Source organism: Rhinolophus sinicus, chromosome 9 (assembly GCF_057876585.1).
Source record: "Rhinolophus sinicus isolate RSI-liver-muscle chromosome 9, RSI-T2T, whole genome shotgun sequence".
NCBI lineage: Eukaryota > Metazoa > Chordata > Mammalia > Chiroptera > Rhinolophidae > Rhinolophus > Rhinolophus sinicus.
The window spans coordinates 3652549-3677486 of NC_142509.1; the positions used below are offsets into that span (position 1 = coordinate 3652549).

Genomic DNA, 24938 nt, shown 5'->3' on the forward strand with positions numbered 1-24938 from the left:
TATGTCCTATATGTCTCCGACTCTCCTGCCTCACTTTTTCCCTTATAATAATCCTTATGATTACATCTCTCCAGCTCAAGATTCTTAGCTTAATCACATCTACAAAGTCCCTTTTGCTGTGTAAAGTAACATATTCATAGGTTCTGGGGATTAGGATGTGGAGCTCTTTGGGGAGCCATTACCTGTCTACCACAGATAATAAGTGGCTTTTGGGGAAACAAGAAGTAAGGTGCGTGTATAAGCAGTTGGTCTGCTTTTCTCCTTAGTTCATGGTACTTCTCACAGAATAGAGGTTTACTAGGCTTTCTTCATCACGCTCACCATTCCCAACTAAAGCACCGAATATTTATAACCAACATTTATTGAGTGCCTACTGTGTGCCAGACAATATTTTAAGCACTTTACATATGCATTATTTTATGTATTCTTCATAATAACCTTATGAAATGGTGACTACCATCCCCATTTTAGAGATGAGAAAACTGAGGCACAGAGATTTTTTTTTTTTAATTTTTATTTTTCAATGACATGACATTCAATATTATGTTAGTTTCAGATGTACAGCATAGTAGTTAGACATTCATATAACTTATGAGTCGACCCTCCCAATGAGTTTAGTATCTCCCTGGCACCGTACATAGTTATTACGATATTATCGACTATAATTCCTATGCTGTATTTTACATCCCTGTGACTGTTTTGTAGCTGCCAATTTGTACTTCTTAATCCCTTCACCCTTGTTACCCTCACCAACCCTCTCCCATTTGGCAACCATCAGTTTATTCTCTGTATCAATGAGTCTGTTTATTTATTTATTTATTTTTGGATTCCACATATAAGTGAAATCATCTGGTATTTGTCTTTCTCTGACTCATTTCACTTATAACACCCTCTAGATCTATCCATATTGGTGCAAATGGTAAGATTTCATTCTTTTTAATGGCAGAGTAATACTCCATTGTATATATGTACAATTTCTTTATCCAATTGTTTATTGATGGGCACTTAGGTTGCTTCCGTATCTTGGCTATTGTAAATAATGCTGCAATGAACATAGGAATGCATATATCTTTTTGAATTAGTGTTTTGGATTTCTTCGGATAAATACCCAGAAGTGGAATTGCTCGGTCACATGGTAGTTCTGTGTTTAAAGTTTTTGAGGAACCTCCAAACTGTTTTCCATAGTGGCCGCACCAATTTGCAATCCTGCCAACAGTGCACAAGGGTTTCCTTTTCTCTACATCTTCGCCCTGACACTTGTTGATTTACTGATGATGTCCATTCTGACAGGTGTGAGGCGATAGCTCATTGTGGTGTGTTTTTTTTTTAATTAAATTTATTGGGGTGACAATTGTTAGAACTCATGCAACTCAACAACAAAAAAACAAACAACCCAATTGAAACATGGGCAGAGGACCTGAAGAGACATTTCTCCAAAGAGGACATACAAATGGCAAATAGACATATGAAAAAATGCTCAACATCACTAATCATCAGAGAAATGCAAATCAAAACCACAATGAGATATCACCTCACCCCAGTCAGAATGGCTATCATCAACAAGACAAATTGTAACAAATGTTGGAGAGGCTGTGGAGAAAAAGGAACCCTCATACACTGTTGGTGGGAATGCAGACTTGTGCAGCCGTTATGGAAGGCAGTGTGGAGGTTCCTCAAAGAATTACGAATAGAATTGCCATATGACCCAGCAATCCCTCTCCTGGGTATCTACCCAAAAAATCTGAAAACATTTAGAGATAAAGACACGTGTGCTCCAATGTTCATTGCAGCTTTGTTTACGGTGGCCAAGACATGGAAACAACCAAAATGTCCTTCGATAGATGAATGGATAAAGAAGTTGTGTTATATATACATAATGGAATACTATTCCGCGGTAAGAAAAGATGATATAGGAACATTTGTGACAACATGGATGAATCTTGAGAGTGTAATGCTGAGCAAAACAAGTCAGACAGAAAAAGCAGAGAACCATGTGATTTCACTGATATGTGGTATATAAACCAAAAACAACAAAAGAACAAGACAAACAAATGAGAAACAGAAACTCATAGACACAGACAATAGTTCAGTGGTTGCCAGAGGGTAAGGGGGCGGGGGGTGGGGGGTGGGAGATGAGGGTAAAGGGGATCGAATATATGGTGATGGAAGGAGAACTGACTCTGGGTGATGAACACACAATGGAATTTATAGATGATGTAATACAGAATTGTACACCTGAAATCATTGTGGTTTTAATTTGCATTTCTCTGGTGATTAGTGATTTTGAGCATCTTCTCATGTGTCTATTGGCCATCTCTATGTCCTCTTTGGAGAAATGTCTATTCAGGTCCTCTGCCCATTTTTAATCAGATTTTTTTTTTTGGTGTTAAGTTTTATGAGTTCTTTATATATTTTGGATATTAACTGCTTATCAGATTATGGGCAAATATAAGACACAGAGATTTTTAAGTTGCCCAAATCATACAACTAGTCAGTAGTCATGTTTTTAACCAGTACTCACAGCATTAATGTGTAGCTGGTGTTTAGTAAAGTTTGATGAGTAGCAGAAGGAAAGAAACTTGAGGCCCAAAGAAATAATGTGATATCTCCAGATTACACAGACTGGGGTCAAAAGGGCGATCTCACTTGTCCATTAGTTTGGTCTGTTACTGGGCCTCAGCAAACTGCAACGTGGTTGGCTGTCTAGTGGTGTGCTCTGGAGTTACAATGATATTATCAGCCTTTATGAAAACGCGCACGTGTGTGTGTGTGTGTGTGTGTGTGCGTGTGTGCGTGTGTGTGTGTGTGCGTGCGTGTGTGCTTGAAACTATGAGAAGACAGACATAGGATTATACTCAGAAGTTAGTAGAACACCAAGTCTCTGCCAACCACCGCTCTCAGCCTCCAGCTGCTGCTGCACATGGAACCTCCACAAAGAAACAGGAAGTGTGTTACTATTCCTGGGGCCTCAATGAAGGGCTCCTTAAACCAGGTGTATAGTGATTTGCCTGGTACTACAGGTTGTGGTCAAAGTAACATACATTCAAATTCCTATTCCACTTGGAGCAAATTACAAAACCCTGTAAGGCTCAGTTTTCTCATCTGTTATAAATGAGGGTAATAATAACTGCCTCAAGGGATTGTTATAATGGTTAAATGAGATAATATACATAAAATATATCAAGAGTGCCAAAAAATGTACACAAAGTGGACACTGTAGTCAACGTTGCTCAAGCAATAGTTCGCCGTAAACAGAAGTGTCGACACTGATGGTAACCACTCTGAGCACCTTTTGCAATTGCAGAAGTCAAACATGACTTGTATTCATCTTTTGTTATCAGTATATATTACAATTTTAATAGTTTTCCTTTATTAAAATGTGTATACATTTTTTGGCACCCTCTGTATAATGCAGAACTCAACTCTCAAGTGCACAATATGTGGTGGTTATGGTGCTTAAGATCACCCGGTTAGGAAAGACGAGGTTTGTGTGGGGTGCAGAAGGGCACTCCGGGTACAAGTTAATAAGTGATTCTAGATCTTTGCTGAGAGTGTGTTTCTAAGTTCTTGCCCCATCATCTTTAAGACCTAGGGCTCAGGGATAATTTAAGTAGTGTTCAGTTGGTTGGATATGTGGTCTGGGGAGGGCAGCTGGGTTAGAAATGTGGGATGGCTCTCTTTCTCAGTGCAGAATCCGAATCACACCACTCGTGCCTTCTGCCTGGCTTCACAAATACTCGGAGCTTCTGTCCTTCTCAAGAAGAATCTGCCGTGTCAGCAGTGTGGTAATGATGGCAAGGGTCCCTGTGGGAGTCAGTGTGTAGGTCGGGCTTGAAAATCCACTGATCAATCAAGATGAGCCTCTTGGGGATCTCAGGCCTCACTCAGACCTGCCTCAATTTTGTGCATCAGGATTGAGAACATCTGAAGTTCTTATCTTCCAACGAACGTGAGATCGCAGGCTTACAACTGCAAGGCTAAGCATAACAGCCATACTCCTTTGCTGTCTGGCTGCTTCAGGCACCACAGGTCTCCAGGTGGCACTTCATCCATCAAGACTTGGCAGAAAGGTGGCAAGAGTGGTTGTCTTGTTATGGCCTGCGGCTGCCAACACTGCGGTGGGGAGGTGGGCCGGCAGAGGAAGAGTGTCTGGACAACAGGAACAGCACTTTAGGAAGATGGCCTGTATCGGGCGTGACTGGTGAAGACCTTCAAATGAAATGACTCTCAGGGGACCTTGAGTAAACGAAGAATGTTACTGTTTGCTAGACAGCTGGCACTGAAAGATGTAGAAGATAAGGGGCAAAATCTCATTTGATTTCTTTTTTCTTTTTTTTAATTTCTCCTTCCCATTTTATGCAGCCTGGGAAACTAGCTACTACTGTTTTTCTGAGTTGACCTGGGAAACAGGTCGTGTGAGGCTAGCTATGTTTAACCTGAAGAGGACCTGAAGGGATAAGGAAGCTGTGCAGACAGGACAGAAAGAAAATCCTGTTAGTTCAACCAAATTTTACTGAGAAATGCCTTTGTGCCAGGCACCCGGGATTTGTACTAAGTGCTCGAGGTACAAATACGATGAGATCCAGTCTCTGACCACAAGGAGCTCCCAAGCTCTTGGGGAAGATAGATTCGAGCAGATAACTTCAATATAATGGGAGAGGGAGGGAAGGTATCTCTCCTCTAATACCTGGAAGCCTGTCATGTGCAAAGAGGGTGCTTGTTTTGTGGACTTCAGTGGGTTGTTTTAATTGCTGGGCGTACACATTACAGTTCACCAGGAAAAATGACTTTTGGAAACTGGCGGCCCAGCTATGGTATGCTCTGCCTCCTGAGGTAGTGTTTTCTTCCTCTGGTTATGACTGAATATAACTGAGTTTCCTTATCAGCCTCCACAGAAGGACTCAAGAGTTCTGGGTTGGAGTGGAAAATATATCTGAAGTCCCAGGGGAGTTAGGCTGGGCCAGTTTGGGACCTGAAGTCTGCAGGGAAGGATATGGCATTTGAAGGGTTCCTTTATGAGTTAGCGTCTGGGTAGGTGCTTTCACATGTGTGATTCTCTTCACAGTTCTGGCAGTAACACGGATAATTTCCCCTATTTAGAAGATGCAAGAAAAAATGAAGCTTACAGAAGTGAAATGTACACAGAGCGATTAAATAGTACAATAAACAGTGACAGAACCAGGAGCATGCACAGACCCTGGAGACACCTCGTTGACTCCCGAAGGTACTGAGCAGATAAGATATTGGAAGGGCTTTGGAGGAATCCCACAGCAAGGTGTGTGGTCCTTCCCTCCACAACTGCTGTCTTTAAAGTGTCTTGGCGCCAAGTCTCTAGGATTCTCTGAACATCTGATTCCCAGGCATCGTCTTTTGGAGTGGCTCCAGAAAGGCTGGTTAGGAATCAATATCCACACACAAGAGCTGAAGGGATGTGTAGAGTAGAACTGACGGAGTGAGCAAGGGGCTCAGAAGGGTTGAGCCTTGAGCATTCATTCACTTGTTGGGCAAGCACTCATTGATGTGTACCAGCCGTTGGCTGTGTTTTGGGCAAGTGATCATGAGTTGTGACCAGCATTTTGGGACAGAGGGAGTGGATAGAGGCCCAGAGAAATAGCACTGACCAAGCTGGAATGAAGGAGATAGTGAGCCAGGGCAGAGCAGTCACCCTAAGAAGGAAGAAAAAGAATTGTTCAGCTGGGAGAAAGGGAATTCACGTTTATAATACACTTAGGAGGCTGAAGTTTTCAGCAGGGAGAGGAATAGCTTTAAGTCAGCCTTTATCTCCTTACTATAGAAAATTCCAAAAGGGCTGATGTTCTTTCTGTTGTCACTGCAATTTCTGATGGATGGAGAGAATATATATCGCAACACCTTTTGCTAAGGAATCCAAGGTGATTTCCTTATTTGGTTCTCTTTGCTCTGGAATTGCTTTTTCTATAGAGGGAGTTTTTTCTTTAAAAGAAAAAGATCATGATGAAGGAGGAAGTACTATCATGTTTCTTCAGCTTTTCTCAGCTTACTGCTGGACTCCTGCCAGATACTGGAGTATCATTTTAGAGCTGTATGTCAAGGGTTCACGATGTTGCTTTCGCCCCCTTCCACTACTTTCCTGCTAATAGGTTTTTTTCTCTCCCTCAACACACATTTATTGCGTCTGCACCCTGTTAGGATCAAAAGAAGCAAATGCGAATAAAGAATAGCCTCTGCCTCCTTGGTTCTCCCAGTCTAATAAAGAAGACAAAGAAACGATCAAATAAGTGTATCACACGCTGCTAGTATGTGCCCAGCAACAGAGAGATGTAAATATTGCTATGGAATCCATTTGGGGGCCCTAAGTTCCTCCAAAGACCTGGCTATTGTCAAGTAAACTTACATGCAGTTCTCAAAGGTGTTGACGGTCAGTATCTTTTTTTTTAAAGACTTTATCTTTTAGAGCAGTTTTGGTTCATAGCAAAATTGCGGGGAAGGTATAGACATGCCCCACTCACCCCTGCCCCTACTCATGCATAGTCTCCCCATTGTCAACATCCTGCTCCAGAGCTGGACATTTGTTACAACTGATGAACCTATATTGACCCCCGAAGCCTGCAGTTTACCTTAGGCTTCACTCTTGGTGTTGCACATTTTATGGGTTTGGACGAATGTATAGTGAATGACATGTATCCATTATTATAGTATCTGCACTATTTTAACTGCCTTAACCAGCCTCCGGGCTCTGCCTGTTCATCCTTCCCCCACAGCTTATTGCAACCACTGATCTTTTCTGTCTCCGTAGTTTTATCTTTTCCAGAATGTCATATAGTTGGGATCATACAGTATGTGGCAGTCTTTTCAGATTGGCTTCTTTCACTGAGTGATAAGCACTGAAGATATCTCCATGTCTTCATGGTTTGATAGTTAATTTTTTTTTTAGCACTGAATCATATCCCATTCTCTGGATGTTCCACAGTTTATTTGTCCATTTACCTAGTAAAGGACAACTTGGTTGTTTCTAGTTTTTGTCAAAAAAAAAAAAAAAGCTGCTATAAACATCTCTGTGCAGCTTTTTGTGTGGACTTAAGTTTTCAACTCCTTTAGGTAAATGCCAAGGATCATGATGGTAAATACCATTTCAGTCATCTTTTATGTGCCAGTCACTAGCCTGAGCATCTTACAAACATTATGTCACTTACTATTCACTGAAAACCTATGCAGTTATTATTAATGGACCCATTTAAAAATGAGGAAATGGAGGCTCCCAAAGTTATTGAACATACGTCATAAATAAGTGGCAAAGCTGGATTTTTAACCCTCATTTTTCTGAATCCAAAGACCTTTTCATAAGACCTATAGTCAGGTTGCCTCAGTTTCTGCTTTACTGGTTTATTTTCGTTCCTGGATCACAGCTTTGAACTGACACACAGAGCTCAGCACCCTGACTGGCAAATAAACTCTGCTGGCAGCCTAGCCAGCTGCTGTTTCCTGTGTTTATAGACTACATTGCAGGAAAGTGTTTTAAGAGTTGTTTCGAGTGTTGTGTCTGCTTCTCCATGTGCAAGTGTGGATGCTGCTTCTGAGAGAGAAGAAGGTGACATGGGATGCTCCGTGTTGGCTGGCAGTTTCCATTTGGTGGGGATTTGGAGAGGAATGCGTCTGTCATTGGATGAGATCAGAGTCTTTGTTCTGTTTGGTCTGAGGCCATGTGGTCTCAGAAATCAATGGACTGTGAAGTCAAAGGTCTAGAATAAGCTCCACTGCTGATGTGTCCTGCGGCTTTGGCTAAGCCAATTTACATCTACTTTGTCCATTTGTGCAACTGAGCTCTCCAAAGTTTCAAGGAGCACCTCTGGAGAGCCAAGGACTGCGCAGATCTATGGGCCTCAGACACAAACAGGGAAGGGGACAGGTAGGGAAGCGGCAGATAATCACCAAACAAGGAGATAGGCATGCTGAAAAGGGAGCTGTGTTTCCTCCATGTTACCAAAGGAAGGTCTTGGAACTGCAGGGTGTTCGGAGCTTCTTAATTAAATAGAGACAGGCAGCTAGTAAGACCTTCCATTTGTTGTGAAGCTACTGTGTGTTAATTTACTCTTTATCAATCCTGAGAAAATGTGAAAAGTGAGGCAGATCAATTAAAGGATTTATTCAACTGGTAAGTGACTGTACCAACATCCTGAATTAGTCTGGCTTTTAGAGTCTTTGGCTTTCTACCTCACCCTAACAGACCTTTGAAGATTTTATTTTAAAGTTTGAAGATCTCTACAGTCCAACATTTTTCTGCTATTGAAATGTCTTCTTTCCCTTTGGGTCCCTTCTGTGTGGTTCCAGGTATCAGTTAACCAGGAGGTAATCTCAGTCTTTTTATCCCCTTCTTCTCCACCTTCCCCTCCTGTGCCATATCCTCTGTGGCACTCAGCTATCTTTGACCATGCAAATTACTACATTTTCAACACCTCGGGGTCTTGCTCAAATTTATTAATGAATTAACGAATCAACAAATGTCTTCTTCCTGAGTGCACTTTTCTCCTAGGTGAAATCACATGTATCCTTTTCAAATACACTATCCTTTGAGAAAATCTCTCAGAATGTATCACCCATTTCTCACTCCTCCACCCACCTCTATCCACTCCCATCTTGAAGCAGATTGTGTGTGTGTGTGTGTGTGTGTGTGTGTGTGTACTTCCAAGTACACTGGCTGTACCACATCCCATTTTTTTCATATCATATCATCATAGTTGGTTTACATCAATCCCTTTAGAGTGATAATGACTTACTCTTTTCTATTTCCCCAGCACTGTGCATGGTGCCTAGTACATAGCAAACACTCAGTTCATTCATTCATTCCTTTATTAACATTTATTATTAATAAGCCTTGTGCTAGGTGCTAGGGAGACAATGGCAATCAAAACCAGACTTGTCCCTGCCTTCATGAGCTTAACAATTAAAGTTCATCAGAGGAAATTGAAATTGAGCTGTGGAAAAAGGCAGCTAAGGCTGGGGGTCTTGAACAACAGAAATTTTTTTCCCCACAGTTCTGGAAGCTGGAAGTCCAAGATCAATGTCTGGTAGGGTTAGCATTCTGGTGAGGGCCCTCTCCCTGGTTTACAGATGGTCTCTCTCTCTCTCTCTCTCTCTCTCTCTCTCTCTCTCTCTCTCTCTCGTTTTCTGGTATCTCTTCTTATAAGGACATTAATACTATCAGATCTATGCCCTAACCTCATGACTTATGTAAACCTCACTACCTCCCAAAGTTCCCATCTCCAAATACCATCACGTGGGGGGTAGGGCTTCAACATACGAATTTTGGAGGGACACAGTTCAGTTCAGTCCATAGCAACCATCGGTGACCTTCTGGAAAGAATTCCTCGGTAAATTTAATGATAGGAATTTTAGGTCAGGTGGAAGAGGGCTGGGGAAGACACCATACTGAGCATGTGGGGGAATATTTCAGGGTAGGTCACGGCTCCCTGCACACACTCCCCTCCCACCCACCCCACTGCATCCTGCCCCAGCCCTCTCAACTAGCTGGGCTGGCAAAGGGGATCATGCCCGCTGCTCTTTTTTCTATTGTGGCTGTACTCAGCCTCGGTTTATCTGGCTTACCCACATTCCTCTGGGTCCAGGTGACCAATAAGGAAATAGAAACCATGAGAAATGAGAAGGGAAATGCCTGAAGCCTCAGGGAGAGAAGTTGGTGGAGGCTGTGTCTCTTTCCCAGTCCTTCCATTAACCACTTATCAGCACTTTCCAGGGGGGTATCAGTCCCAGGATGACTCATCCACTGCTGTCTGTGCTGGTCCTACTAGCACATGGCCAGGACCTGCTGCATTGAGGCCAAAAGGTATGTTTACAGGAGCTGCTTTCTGGGCTCAAAAGTTCTCTGTATTCCATGAGAAAGGGCCGCTGTTCCTAAACACTCCAACAGATTCAGAGCACAGCCTGAATGTCTCTGTTTGCAATGCTATAGAACTAACTCCTCCCTCAGTTAGAAGGATTCAGAAGGTGTGGGCTTCAGTCCCAGGTTTGCTCTTGATTTGCTGAGTGATCCTGGGCAATTAATTTGTCCTATTCCGAAAAACATGTGTTCTACCCCTGCCGTGAACCAAGGACTACGCTTGGTTAGTGGGCATGTAGGCATAAACAAGACGACCTCTGCATTAAGGTTGTCAGTGTCTTAGGCCATGTGATTCAAGCTGTGCAGATGGGCATGAGGTACTAAGGGACCTCATTAAAGGGCAACTTAGCCCAGCCTCAGGGAATCCAGGAAGGCTCCTTTCACAGGAGGTACCACATGAGCTAAAGCATGAAGAACAAGAAGTTGGACAGTTGCACATGTTCAGGGTTAAAGGCTGGGGTGAGGAGGGGATGTTATAGGCAAAGAGGTCAGTGTAGTCGTAGAAACATGGACGAGAAAGCTCAGTACATCAGGGAAAGGAGGGCACATGTGTGCACATGCGATGTGTTTCCAGGCGTGTGTGAGAAGTGTGATGAACAATGGACCTGGAGAGACTAGCAAGAATCATATCATACTAAAGAGTCTAAAGGCTCTGGACAGGCACTGAAGGGTGCTGAGCAAGTTCACGGACTAACCAGATTTGTCAGAGTCGCCTCTCAGATGTTGTCCCCAGACCAGCAGCTTTGGCACTGCACCACCCAGGAGCTTGTTAGAAATGCAGGATCTCAGCCCCACCCCAGCCTAGTAAATTAGAGTTAACATTTTAATAAGCTCCCTGGGTGATCAGTATGTAAATTAAAGTTGGAGACATACTGAGTTATAGTGTGCACTGGCAAACTTTGTAAAGAGCCAGAGAGTAAATATTTTAGGTTTTGCAGGCCACATGGTCTCTGTGGCAACTACTTAACTTTTCGTTGCAGGACAAAAGCAGACAGACAATATTGAAACAAATGAGGGGCTGTGTGCCAATACCAGTTTATTTATGGACACTGAAGTTTGAATTTCATGTAATTTTCACCTGACACACAATATTCTTCTTTTGAATTTTTTTAACCATTTAAAATTGTAAAAACCATTCTTAGCTTGCCGGTTGTACAAAGGTAAGCAGCAGGCAGATTTGGCCATGGCCTGTAGTTTGCTGACCTCTGATCTATAGAATTTTGATCTTCAGTTTTCAAATACCTGCTAGCCTTTATGCTTTATTGTGAAAATTAAATGAGCTGGGAATGACATCCAAACCAACAATCCCTTATTTGTCAGATGAGGAAATGGAGGCCCAGCATGTGAAAAAAATGCCTGGCTCATAGTAACAGCTACTCACTGGTTAGGGCTCAAACACAGGCCCGCTCATTTCTAAGCAAACACTTGTCCCCTTCTCCACATATAACTGATTTGAAAGGAGAATTAGAGTGCTTTTTTCCCCACAACTGAAGCAGACTGGGGGATGTTTACAAGGCAAGTTAACCTTTTCTTTGTGATAAGTTACAAATGATTAGTTAAGGGACAAACGCTGTGAACAGCTTGTCCTGGGAAAATGTATTATTATGCAGAGCAAGACCCAAGGCTATTCAACACCTGAAATAAGATGTCAAAGTTCTTTTTTTATTTAGTAAAATAAAAGTTTGAGTAGGTGCTGCTCCATAAAAAATGAAGTTTCGCTAGAAATGCTTTCATTTACATCTCTGTATTTTTATTTAACCCTTCCTCATTCATAGTGATTAGAGAATTGTTCATTATAATAGTTATTTAAAAGCATAATGGAATGAACCACACATTCCCCTTGTTTTTTTATCCAAAACTGTAGGAGCCTTACAGCAAAATCAGACATTGTAGATTAAAAAAAAAAAAAAATCCAGGGGTGGCTGGTTAGAGCGTGGTGCTGGTAGCACCAAGGTTGCCGGTTCGATCCTTGCATGGGCCACTGTGAGCTGCACCCTCCTTAAAGGAAAAAAAAAATCCACCAATAAATTTAATTTTCTCTATAATACACATCCCTAGCTGTGGCCCTTTTACACTTTTCCCAGCCCAACTCCTTAATCAAACACAAACAGTTGCTCACAAAGGAAATGGAGTTTTTGCCTTCCTGTATCCCTTGTGCTTTGTTTTTGGACTCAGAAAGATAATGATGAGTTTCAGAATATAGGTTCTGGATAAGTCAGACCCAACACTCCACTCTGAAGTCACATGCCAGGGAGGTTCTTGGGAACATGGATAAGCGCAGCTCTAAATAGAGCTGGGCCTGGGGATATGGGGTCTGGTCACCCATTGCCTGGGTGGCCTGTTACCTGTCCTTCCACTGTGGCACTGGGATAGCACACTGCTCCACTGAAGTGATAGGCGTAGGTTTTATGCATCCTTATGCACGCACACAGACATGCATGTCCCTCTTGTTAGCTGGATTCCTGCAGGGTTGGGGAAAACTGTGCTTCTGCTTGGAGGCTGGAAGAAGAAGCCTGTGAGGTTACTGAGTGCACAAGGAAGGGGCACAAAGAGACCGTCATCTGCCCATCACACAAGAGTGGCTTGGTCAGGGCATCCTCCATGTGTGCTGAGCATGGCAGCAGCAAGCCTGATTCATCACTGCCATCTGGGGTGGCCCAGCTGCCAGAACAAGATTGGCCCATCTCCTCCTCTCTGTCTTCCCTACACTGTCAAAAAAGTGACCCGTTGTGAATCAGCTGCCTGTATGAGAGCCACTGGAGAAGCTCAAAGGGCTAGTGGGGAGGGCAGCTGAGTGCAGATTCTCCACTTGAGTTGTACTCTGCTGACTCACTTTGAGGCCTGGAACAAATTGCTTTTCCTTAAATAATTAATTACAATAGTTTTCATTTATTTATGTGTATGGTACAACAGAGCCACTGTTCAGACCCAAGTCTGATCCACTGTACGATGCTACTTCTCACCTTCCCATGTGAGATCTCATCTTATCCTCACAACAGTTCTTTGATATGGATGTTAGGAATATTCCCATTTTTTTAGCTGAGAACATCAAGGCTCTGAGAAGTTTACTTCTCCCAGTTTTTGAGCAAGGAGTGAACTCAAAACTTCTGACTCCAAATCTCATATTCATTCCAGTCTGTCTTTCCTGAGCTTTTATTTTTCCATATGAGAAGTTCAGAAATACTTATTTCCCCTTGCATTGTTTCCCAGAGCCTCTATTTAACCAGGAGCTTCTCTGAGGAAGATGTGAATCAGGACACCAGTGATCGGTGCTCCCACACTCTCTCTGGCAGGGCTAGATCGGGATAAGCCAGCTCTGGGCTGCCTGCAGCCTGCCCTGCTCTCCAAGGGGGACTAGAGCACCGAGCATTGTGCTGGCATGGGTAAGCCTGCTCTATAGAAGCAACCCGAGTCACCCTGTAGTGATCGGACATTTTGTAAACTACTGATTAATGGAATTTTTCAAACTCATACACAGGCAGTAAGAACAGTATAATGAAACAACGTATCAAGTAATTCCTGCCTGATTTTATTTCACTGTATACCATGTACTTCCCTACCTGCTTCTCCCCCCCCCTCCAGATTATTTGGAATTAATTCCTAGACATCATATCATTTCATCTGTAAATATTTCCATATGTATCTGTAAAAGATTACAACTCATTAAAATATAACCACAGAATCAATTATCACACATGAAAAAGAAATAATTATGTAATATCAATATCTATTCAGTAATCACATATTCTCAATTGTCTTATAATTAAAAAAATTTTTTGTGTGTGTGTGTGAACCTGGATTCAAATAAAGTCCATACTTGAATTGACTGATAGGTCTCTTAATGTGGCTGCCTTCCCTTCCCTCCCTTCTCTTATTTATTTATTCATTTATTTATTTATTCATTCATTCATTCATTCATTCATTCATTTATTTATTTTACCATCTAACTCAATCCTTTATTTCTTTTTTTTTTCTTTTTTAAATTTATTGGGGTGACAATTGTTAGTAAAATTACATAGATTTCAGGTGTACAATTCTGTATTACATCATCTATAAATCCCATTGTGTGTTCAGCACCCAGAGTCAGTTCTCCTTCCATCACCATATATTTGATCCCCCTTACCCTCATCTCCCACCCCCCATCCCCCACCCCCCTTACCCTCTGGTAACCACTAAACTATTGTCTGTGTCTATGAGTTTCTGTTTCTCATTTGTTTGTCTTGTTCTTTTGTTGTTTTTGGTTTATATACCACATATTAGTGAAATCACATGGTTCTCTGCTTTTTCTGTCTGACTTATTTCGCTCAGCATTACACTCTGAAAATCCATCCATTTGTAGTATGTTTGTTGATGAAACTAGGTCATATGTTTATAGTTTTCCATAGTCTGAGTTATGCTGCTGGAAGCTCCAGGATGTCATGGAATATCTTTTTCTGGTAGTTCTTATAAATTGATAGTTAGAGCAAGAGGAAACTATCAATTTTGGATGTAGATTTCAGTTGGAGCAAAACCTCACCCGACCAGGAACTCTTGTAAGACATCAGATGAAGCATAAGTCCTTACAAGATAAATGAGAAAGTCACTGAAGAATAAGCTAAGGTGGGCATTTGTCTTGCTAAACCAACTTGCAAAAGTGTGTCTTAGAGTCTGTGTTCATATTCATCCCATCTATTAAATTGGCTATAGATACAAGATTAACCAATGAGAAGTGATCTCATGAATAAGCACTTATTGAGTACCTACTGTGTGTCCTCCATGAGACTAGGTGGGGATTCAAGGTCAAATAAAGCATAGTCCTGGCCTGGGCATGCTTGTCCTCTCTGAGGGACTAACCAATAAGTCAGGAATGATGGACATTGTGACAGTTACTCACAGATGCTTGAACTGCAGAAAAGGGGATATTAAGCTCACTAGCTACTGGGAGGCTTCCTGGAGGAGGTGACATTGTGAAGGATGAGGTATGAATAATTTTAGAACTGACGGCATTTGGTTCGGTTTCCTGCATTTGGAAAAATAGAGAGGAACTCAAAGTGATGCAAGCTTGAATTCATTTTTTAAGATTTTTGATATTGATTCCAAGCAGAGGCCAGAAATCCTCATGTAATTGGAAAAGTCATTTGTCTGGATCTCTCAACTTTTCTAGTTCAGCAACATTTCATCACGTTGTGTCACTGGGCCAAAAGTGTAAATAATCAACACATCTTCAGGTCTGAAACTGTGTATCTTGTCCTGTCAGGGGGAAGGCAACTTCTTTCTTTCACCAATTCTGAATCTTCTTGAATTAACACCGAGTTTGCAGACAACATTCCCGCAGCCTCACAACAGGAAAATGGAGAAGGCGAAAGCCATCTTGGGCCCACAGTGAAAAGACAGCTTACCCTGTTTTTCGTTTGTGTGTTTGCTTGCTCATTCTCTGCCTACTCTCCTACTAGAATGCGTTTCCTGAGAGCAAGAACCTTGACTGTCTCCTTCTTCAGCCTGATCCTACTGTCTAGAGAAGAGCTTGCCAAATATTGTAGAATTCATTAATGCATCTATTTTTGTCTAGTCCCTACTCTTCTTACCTGGGGTGTGTTTCCCTCTGAATGTTTCCTCATGTGAGTACTTCAGTTTATACACAGAAATGGCCTTATTAAAATGTAAAGTGTTACATAACCAGACACACCCCATAGTAATGGCGCCCCCTCATTGTTATAGCACATTACAGTTTACAAAGTATTTCTGGTTTTATTGTCTTACTTGAGCTTCACAGCAGCCCTGTTAAGGTGATGGCAGAACAGATACTCTCACCACCAGTAATGGATGAAGAAACAAAGGCTCTGAGAGGCTGAGTGAGTTGCATAAGGTCAGGCAGAAGTGAAGGCGGCACTGAAGCCAGGCCTGCCGCACCACCTAAGACAGTGCTCTCTCTACTGTGTTTCCCCGAAAATAAGACCGGGTCTTGTATTAATTTTTGCCCCAAAAGATGCATTAGGACTTATGTTCAGGGGATGTCTTCTTGAAAAATCATTCTAGGGCTTATTTTCCGGTTAGGTCTTATTTTCGGGGAAACACAGTAGTACAACAGTTTGAAGGACCAGCAGGTCCATCTCCTTTCTCTGCTCATGAAAAATAAAGACAAATGAGGAGCAGGTTTCATCCCAGGCCACTCAGAAAGCCCTTTGGGGAAGTTGACCCAAGCTTTAGCCTTAAGTTGTTTGGGGTTCTTTGGGGAACACAGCATTTGGGGCTGCTTTAGTGCTCAGCAGACAAGGCCAGTGTGGATCCGGAAGGAGCAGACTTTTTCTCCATCAGGATGAGTTGTGTCAAGTCAGGGACAAATGCCCATGAAGGAAGAGTATGTAAGAAAACAGGGAACACCTGACCTAGTGTGGAAACAGCAAGACTCGCATTCAGTTCTGTGAAGAAGCCCAGTGTCCTGCTTGCCTCCTGGGCTCGGAGCTGACAGTGGCGTTCCTCCTAGTGGAACCGAGATGCTGTGCAGCCATAGAATTTATAAGAAAGGTTGAAATGATGCTAGGACAATCTTAAAGGTTAAAACATATTTGGGGACTGGATCTGTGCAAGGTGAGTAAAGCTCTTGCCTGTGATGTGCAGGGAGACAGCATTACCTTGGAGGAAAGGCCACCTGGGCACATGAATAGAGAATAAAATAAAGGGGAGAATAGAGACTAGAATGTACTGTCTCTTCTCCCTGTCCTGTCACAAATGCTTTACTGGAATAGCAGGGTCAGGCACTGACTTCCTCCTGTCCCTTTAATCCCCTTTTGCCCCCATGTCCACTCTCATCTGCCAACTGATCGCAGACAAATCAACCACATTCTCTGAGTGAGCCCTGTTGTTTTCTAAGTCAAATGAAGCTATTTCCTATTTTTCTATATCTCCAGGGATGTGAGGTGCAATAAATATGAAAAATTTAAGCCCCACAATTAAAAAAATAATATATGCTATTGTGTAAATTTTGGAAAATGTAGAAAGAATACAAAGAAGACCAAGCAAATACCATTTTACATATATTATATATAATAATATATAAATTAAACAAAGTTGGGATTATTACTTAGAATTGGAATTTCTTGTGCACATTTTTCTATGTCATTAATTATTCTAACATGATTTCTCATGCATTTCTAGTATGCCATTAGAGGAATATACCATTTAATCAATTTCCTATTTCTGAAAATCTGGGTCATTTTGTTGCGATGAACATTCTCACACATAAATTTCTGTGTCCTAAATAGCAGAGTGAGATTAAAAGCCTAAATTGTATCTTTTGCAAGATGGAGATAACAGCACCCATTTCAAAGCACTGTCTGGATTATATAGAATAATACAGACAAAGTAGTTAGCACAGTGCCTTACACACAGTTAGCTCTTCGTAAACAGTAGCTGTTATTATGAGCTTACTTTGTATCTGATTATTTTCTTAAGTGCCAGGAAGTCGAATTACATTCTCAAGGTTTCGAAGGCTGTGTGGTTTAATTGTGTTAGTCTATCTGAAGGTCAGTGGAAAGAAGTCAGGTGAATCAAGAAGCCACTGTGACATATCAGCTCAGCCATGGTTTAAGCCAGTCAGGTAAGGCAGCCACGGATGTGGTCATGACAGTCAGACTGCCACTGTCCCGAGCATCCCTGGCCAAGATCGGCTCCTAATCCACTGGGATATTACGTATATGGCTCAGCAGCTGTTAAAGTTTAAATACATGCTCAGGAGAGCCAGTGAGAGCCACATGAAGCCGTCCTTCCCTCCAAAACTCATCCTCGGCACCTTATTGCACATATTTATGCCTTAATTGTAAGGAATGGTGGCCGAGGGTGATGTGCTAGGCTCAACGTGCGAATTGCAGCTCCTTTAGGGTGTGATGCCCTGAGAGTTGTTCAGACGTGCCATCTTGCTCTTGATAATGTACTACCTAACATAGATTCTCAGAGCTGAGAGGAAATAGTGATAATTGGGTCTGAGTGTTTAAATGATTTGTTCACAGTCATAAAAGAAAAAAGTGGTAAAGCCAGAACCAAATCCTGGGTCTTCTGGATCCTTCCACCACAGCATTTTTCTCCCTGGACCATGCTTATTTCCAGCAAATGAAAAGGAACTCAGGATTAGAGGTCACAGTTAACTTGTCCGGATATGTCTGCTTCTCTTTCCAAAATGGAGTGTTTCTCTTGAGAGGTTCATCACTGGAAAAATGAAACCACATGGCTATGTGTTCTGACCTCTGCTTGTGCTGGACCTTCCCTGCAGAGAATTCTGTTAACATCATCAAGGAGCAGGAAGGAACTTTCATAAGGTGATTCTTATTTCTTTTCTCCCCTCCTAAATTTCATACAAATATTTGAAGCTGGTTTTTGTAGGATAAAGTCACAAAATCTATTGCACAAAATCTTCTGCAGCCAAGCAGCGTTTCTCTCACTTCCTTGGGTGCAAACTAGAGGAAACTGGCCTTTGATACCTCGGCTGCTTTCAACACAGGCCTGGGAGTGAAGAAAGAGCAGCTGAGTCCCCTTCCCTTGTGCAGAGCGCAGTTATGGAAAGTGCCCGTCTTTCTTCTCCTAGAGCGCTGCTGGACTCTCACTAGGTCCTTAGTCAATTTAAAGTTTTACGTCTTTACTTTGTAAAAAGTATTTTTATTGAGTTTTCAAAGACACTAGTTCATCAGTAGTTTCTACAGTAGCCACCTACCACTTGCAGGAATATTGCAAAATGTCAAACTGTATGTTATTGTATAAATGATAAAGTCTGCCTTGATTTGCCTTATGCTCTGGGTAAGTGTGGAGCTGGTGATTTTTCTGAGTCCCACAGCACAAACAAGAGGTCATGATGACCATTTTGTGTCAGTGCCTTGTGCTTTGGGCAGGGCCAGCCTCTTGGTTTCAAGGGCACAATCAAAGCTTCCCACAGCAGGCCCAGATCTGTCCGCCCAGGACTTGGCTTCTGGTCATGCAGGAGGGCAGTAGGTCAGGCAGAATAAGGTCAGAGAGTAGGTCAGAATGGTAGTTAAGAATATCGGAGTTTTTCAGGCATGGGTCCATTTCTTGGCTCTGCCACTTATGTAACCTTAGACAAGTGACTTAATCTCCCTAAGCCCAGATTTCCTCACTTGCAAATTGGCATCAATAGAAGTACTTACCTTACAATGTTAGGGGATAATAAATGAGAGAATGCTTATTAAGTACCTGGCAGATAGTAAGTACTCTGTAAGTGTTAGCAATCAAGTTAATATTTTTGTGTTAATCATGATTATTTTACTGATCGTGATTCCAGGTACTTTTGGAGTTGCTAAGAGGAGAGAGGTCAATAGAAAAATTTTTTCCTACTAGATGTTCATTCCTTCCTTCAGAAAATATTTAGTGATTAGTCACTATATAATAGGCACTCTCTGCACCTTGGGGACACAAAAATGAGAAGCTCATACTGTACTGAATCCTAGCGGCATAAAACAAAGAATTGCTTTATGACATGAGGTAAACTCTACAGTAATAGTGATATAAAGGGGTATTGTGGGAACAGTTGGCTTAGGGGATGGGCCCTGAAAGACTTCTCAGGAAGGTAGTTTGCATATTGTCAAAGGCATTACGCACAGTGACAGTCTGCACAAAGAAAGGCAAGGTTTGTCTGGTACAACAAGAGCATATGGGGAAATAGCCAGAGACGCTTTCATTCAACACGAGAAAGAGAGAAGACACATTTCCTCCCTTCCAGTTGTTTAGAGACTGGTAGGGAGAAAAGCACAAGCAAATTAGTGATTATCATGTGATGATCATAGTGGGCATTACTGAAAAGCATTGCTGGTCTCAACCCAAAGTGGTAAAGAAAACCATGGAGGGAAGATGTGACAAAGTTAGACTTGCAGATTTGAGAGTTAACTAGTTGGAGGAATGTGGGTGGAGATGGAAAAACATTCCATAAAGTGTACAGAATGGAAAAGGGCATGGAGGTTTATGTGTGTGTGTGTGTGAGTCACTTGAGGGTAAACAAGCCTTTAGGTATGGCTGGAATAAAGAATGATGAGGCTAAGATATGCATGCATTCATTCACTCAACAAATAATGTCTTGAGTGCCCACAGTATTATTCCTGCACAATGTTCTAGGCTCTGGGGATATAATGGCAGAGGCCCATTCATGAAGTGGACTATGGGACACACAGAGATGGTGTTAGTGGACCATGGGTCTGATTTGCGTGAGATGCAGACATGACATAAGAAAACAGTGATTCACATGGTGAATAATTATTTCTTTTTCAATTCTGATTGTAAGGGTGAGAGTCTCAGCTCAGCTAGTTTATCTTTAACACCTCTCTAATATTTATTAATCTCTCTAACCAAGAGCTATAGGCCTTAGGCTCAGAACACTGGCGGGCAAGAGTGTGTAACTAGAATTTAGTAAAGTTGTTTTGTTTCCTGTTTTATTATTATTATTATTATTATTATTATTATTATTCGATATTTTCTGTTTATGGCAAAGGGCACTAGTTTTCCATTTATAGAAGTCATACAAATTTTCTTTAAAATGTATTTGAGTTAAAGTGAATGAGTTATTTTAAAGAGAAATACTTAAACACCATAGAGTACAGATGCAAATATAGCAAAACTAAGGAGTTGATAAGGAAGTGACTGCAGCCCAGGAAGCATGGCCACTGCTGCTGAGAAGCCATTGTAAGCACGGAAGGAAGAGCAGCTGAAAGAGACATGTTGGACTGGGGGTACCTTGAATGCCAAAGTTAAGCGAACCATTTTGGTTTACAGGTCCCAGCTTGGAACTTTGCATGTGCTTAATTTTGGTCTCCCAGGGCATGCCATTCACAACTGAATGGCATGCTTTACAATCCAAAACTTGCGTTTATTTTTCTATTCCACTCACTCCTGTCATTATTCAGTTTCATGGATGCTTGAAAGGAGCTGGAGCTCTGGCATTATCTGACAGGAGCCTGTGGGTGGACAGGGGCTCCTGGATTAGGGCCGGCAGGCTGGAGAACATGTGCACCGGGGTCCTTTGCAAACATGAGAGTCCTTCCGTATTTGTGTTGTGATGATACCGCCACCCCTCCTGGGGCCGTCTCCCTGAATCCCATGTAGTCACTCCATTATTCTCAGAGATGAGAGCCAGAGATGGTGGATGCTGATCAGTGTCTAATTCTGTGGTCATTTTAGTAGCTCTAAGAGACTTTGTGGTTTCTTTCTTGTGCCATTAAAAAAATATTTTCACTACTCATGAACATTTATGCATATCATGTTTTATGCATTAAAATCCTGTTAGCACCTTGGGTATGTTGTTTGGACCTTCATTTATACTGTAGCTTTCTCCCTGGAGGTATGATGATGCTCAGGAAAGACAGAAAAAAGAACTGCCCTGTAGCACTTCTGCGTCAGTTCATCGGTTCCTGCATCCCAGCCATGTCAAAGGGGCTTTAAAATGAAGTTTTCCAATACATTGTTTAGAGTTACCCATAGTATAGAGCTGTTGGGAAGTTTCTGAACAGACGTTGAGCATATGGTTCCCAACCTGATGACCAGTTTTTAATTCGTTTTTAATTCCTTACTTCTAAGCTGATAGGAATTTAACCTTAATGATGATTCTATAAGGCATTATGTCACTAAATACATATTTTAAAAGACAGCTAAAGTCTAGAATAAGTCAGTTGCATGTGTGTCCATACTGTTGCCCCACCATTCTTTGGCCATATTTAGCATCACAGCTGTATCAGAACAGCATGGCAGGACACTGCATGGTCTCTGGCTTTCCCTCTGTGCAGAATACACAGAAGTCAGCCCACTACTAGGGGAGGCTTGGGTCTGTTGACAGACATTTCTCCTTATCTTGTTTTCACATCGGTTGCCACACGATGTCTGTTCAGAACAAGCGTGGGTGGAGATTCCTCCTGCCCTACCCTGTGCTAGCTGTTAAAATAAGAGGGTGGTATGCGGTATTGTTTTTCAAGTAAAGATCAGAACATCAGTAGTTGGTGACTCCAGTGTTTCACTGGAGGGATTTGTTGATTGCAAAGAAAAGTCAGCCAAGCTATTTTGGGGATACATCAACACCCACATAATAGTCATTCGGTTTTCGGAGATTAGAGTTTGGGGAAGTTTGAAGTTTTGTTTGACTGCTAAGGGACACTAGGTAGCTCTCAAAACATCTAAACTACATTTTCAAACTCAAATAATTGGGTAATGATTCAAATCAGTTACCAGGAATGTGGCACTAACTTTCCAACTTACCTTTTCAATCCACAACGTGCTTTAACAGATACGATTATTCCCATATTACAGATGAGAAAACTGAAGCTCAGAAATATGAAGAAAAGTTTGACCAGTCACATGTTTTGTGGCCAATGACTGAGGGAGCTAGAATTCAAATCCAGGTCTACTTCTTCCCAGTGCTGGGTCCTGTTTTCTCTGTCATCCTGCCTCACATTTGTTCCTGTCGTTTTGTTCAGATTGAATTCTCCATTTGCTGCTTCAGCATATAGCACCTCAGTGCCTTGATCTTTGAAGTTTAGGGGATGTAGGGTAGGCACGTAGGATAACTGGGGATTTAGTGATTGCATTGCACTGTAGATTCATAAGTTTACAGCAATTTAGAGACAGAATTAAGGAAAGACACTAGTATTTACTGAGCAAGCAGATGCTGTACTGGGAGCTTCATGAACCTGTCACATGTAAGAGGGTATATATTTACATACAAAATGTAATTCCCTGGATCGGAATCCAGCCTTCTCTCCAGGGCATGCACTCTTTCCACTCTGCGATGTATCGGATGTGGCAGAGTGCCTGCCTTCCACATCTTAGAGAGTAAGGAACAGTGTGACCCTCATCTCAGAAAAAGTACAACTGGAAAGAGTGTGGCACGTGGAGCCACAGAACTGGGTTTGAATCCGAGCTCAGCAGCTTCCTAACTGTGTGTTCTTTGTATTTCCTTCAATCTCTCTGTGCTATCTCTTATTCTGTAAATAATGGTATCCACCTTCCAAAATTATTATGAGAACCATGTCAGATGACAGATTTTAAATGTTTTGTGATCTATTAAGCTCTACATAAATGGTATGATTTATTTTTTTAATTTATTAAGAAATTGGCAGTGGTACCCACAGGCCAGCGGTGGAACCTGTCGTTAGCCAATCAGGAGCTTTATTCACGTGGATTTGCTTGGTGGGCATGTGTGTGGTACAAGATCATGGGTGGGTGTTAGAGAAGGTCCACTAGGTATGGGTCTGGGGGCCATGAGAAGCCGTGGCAGCCTTCATTTCCCTTAGAGCAGCCGTGCCGTTTGAGTGACGGTCAGTCCCTGGTGATTCGGTGGAGACCCAGAAGTTGTTCTTTACAGACTTGGGTCAAGACCCGATCCCTCAAGGCTTTAAACTCAGTGTGAAGTCCCCAGGGCTGGGTGGATGGTTTAACCTGGAGAGCTTTGTCTCCTCCTTCATTCAGGCCCTGACCAGTTACACAGATAGTGAAAGTATTCACTAAGTTTAACATTTTTTGTTAAGCTTTATAGTTTGGTTAATAAACTTAAATAGTCTTTTTGTTTAGTTTTTTCATTTTAGTTTTCCTGTGTTCATCTTATTCGCTTTCATAAATTACTTCTGATCTTGATATTAGCAGTTCGGAATGGAATCGGGCAGTGTACTGCTGACAGATGAGGGAAAGCCTCACCTAGGGTAGGTGGTAAACTGCCCCACACAAGGAACTCCTGTGATGGGGACAAGCCCTGGGAGATTCAGGACTCCGTATCTGTATGTGCTGAGAGTTCCAGGAAAAGACACTCTGCTCCACATTTAAGCAGAATCATGTTTCATCACAAAAAGAGCATTAGTGCCATGGGTGATATTTTCTGTTTCATATTAAAAATTCCCAGCCCCCAATATTCTAATCCCGTGGGCCTGTGCTAATTTGCATGGTTGTGTGATTCTGCTCCATCTCCTTTGGATTTCTTGGCTTCTTTGTTTGAGGACATTAACAAATCTAGTTGTATCTTGGGAGGGTCTAAGGACTTGACTGATTTTTGGGTAACAAAGAAACAAAAAAGGCAATGGGAAATGTTCTGCTTTTTTATTTTTTATTGGGCACTGTAGCTTGACGTCCCGCAGTGTAATTAACACAAAAAGTTAAATGTACTAGTCTAAAAGGCAGGGGAGAAACTACATAGCATGGAAATAATAAAATGAAGTCTCATTAATGAGAGTGAGGCACTTGCAGTGGCAAGCTCTACTGGTCACCCAACGGGATGGGAGCCTTTTTAAACTGCGTTTTGGGTAATACTCAGTTTCTGACACCTGTGGGCTCTTCAGAGGGAACTCCTTCTTCCTTCTGATTCTCATCCCAAGGCCCTGAGCTCCGTGGACGTGCACCACACCCACGTTACCCAGCACCACAGGTTTGCATCTGCATACACCCACTCTCCAGCCCACTGCTTCTCATGAGTAACTAAGGGTGTTCAGAGTAGGAGGGATAGAGAGCTGAGAATAAGACCAGTTCTTTCTTTTTGATTTTCCATTGGAGGTGTCCCTGCCACCATCTCAAAACCTGTCTTGACAACTTTTGCCCACAGCAAACCATCTCACTCCTTTGAACTTCTAGAGTATATGTTGGCCTCCTCCCTTATGAAGCCTTGTACCACCATGTATCTCTTCCCCATGTTTTAATCTTGATGCCCAGTGTAGATTATAGTCTCTGTGAGAGCAGAAGTTATGTATCCCTTAGTCCTAAGATGGGGCTTGCAAATACTATAGTGTATACTCAACAGAGAGAGATGGTCAGCATCAGCAAACACACCATGAAGAAAAGTGGAAATCAGTTGCTCAAAAAATAGAATTATTTGCTTTAGTAATGAATCCAAGTCCAACATAGTTATGTGTGAGGAAAGTTTCATCCAAAACACTACTGACATCAGCATAGAGAGAAATGTAAGAGTCTAAAATAAAGATCTGTTGAAAGTAATTAAAGGAAGGCAGAGCACATCACCACACAAAATAAAATACAGGACTCTGTCCCCAAAACGTGTGAAGACTCCTTTCCTTCATTTCTGAAGGTCAAATTGGAGATTTCAGAGATCCCCAAATTACAA

The 24938-nt window shown here is 42.0% G+C and overlaps 1 protein-coding gene across 2 annotated transcripts in view; it reads left to right on the forward strand.

Moving 5' to 3' along the window:
* UBASH3B (ubiquitin associated and SH3 domain containing B) overlaps positions 1-24938 on the forward strand; it is a 138934-nt gene that overhangs the window by 14074 nt on the left and 99922 nt on the right. The window contains exon 1 of one of the 2 annotated variants that reach the window (XM_074321919.2): positions 18059-18165. The exons of the other annotated variant lie outside the window; for it this stretch is intronic. Coding sequence (XP_074178020.2) covers positions 18074-18165 — 92 coding nt within the window. The 5' untranslated portion in view covers positions 18059-18073. Of the gene's footprint in view, positions 1-18058; positions 18166-24938 lie in introns of those variants that run through there. 2 annotated transcript variants of the gene reach the window in all.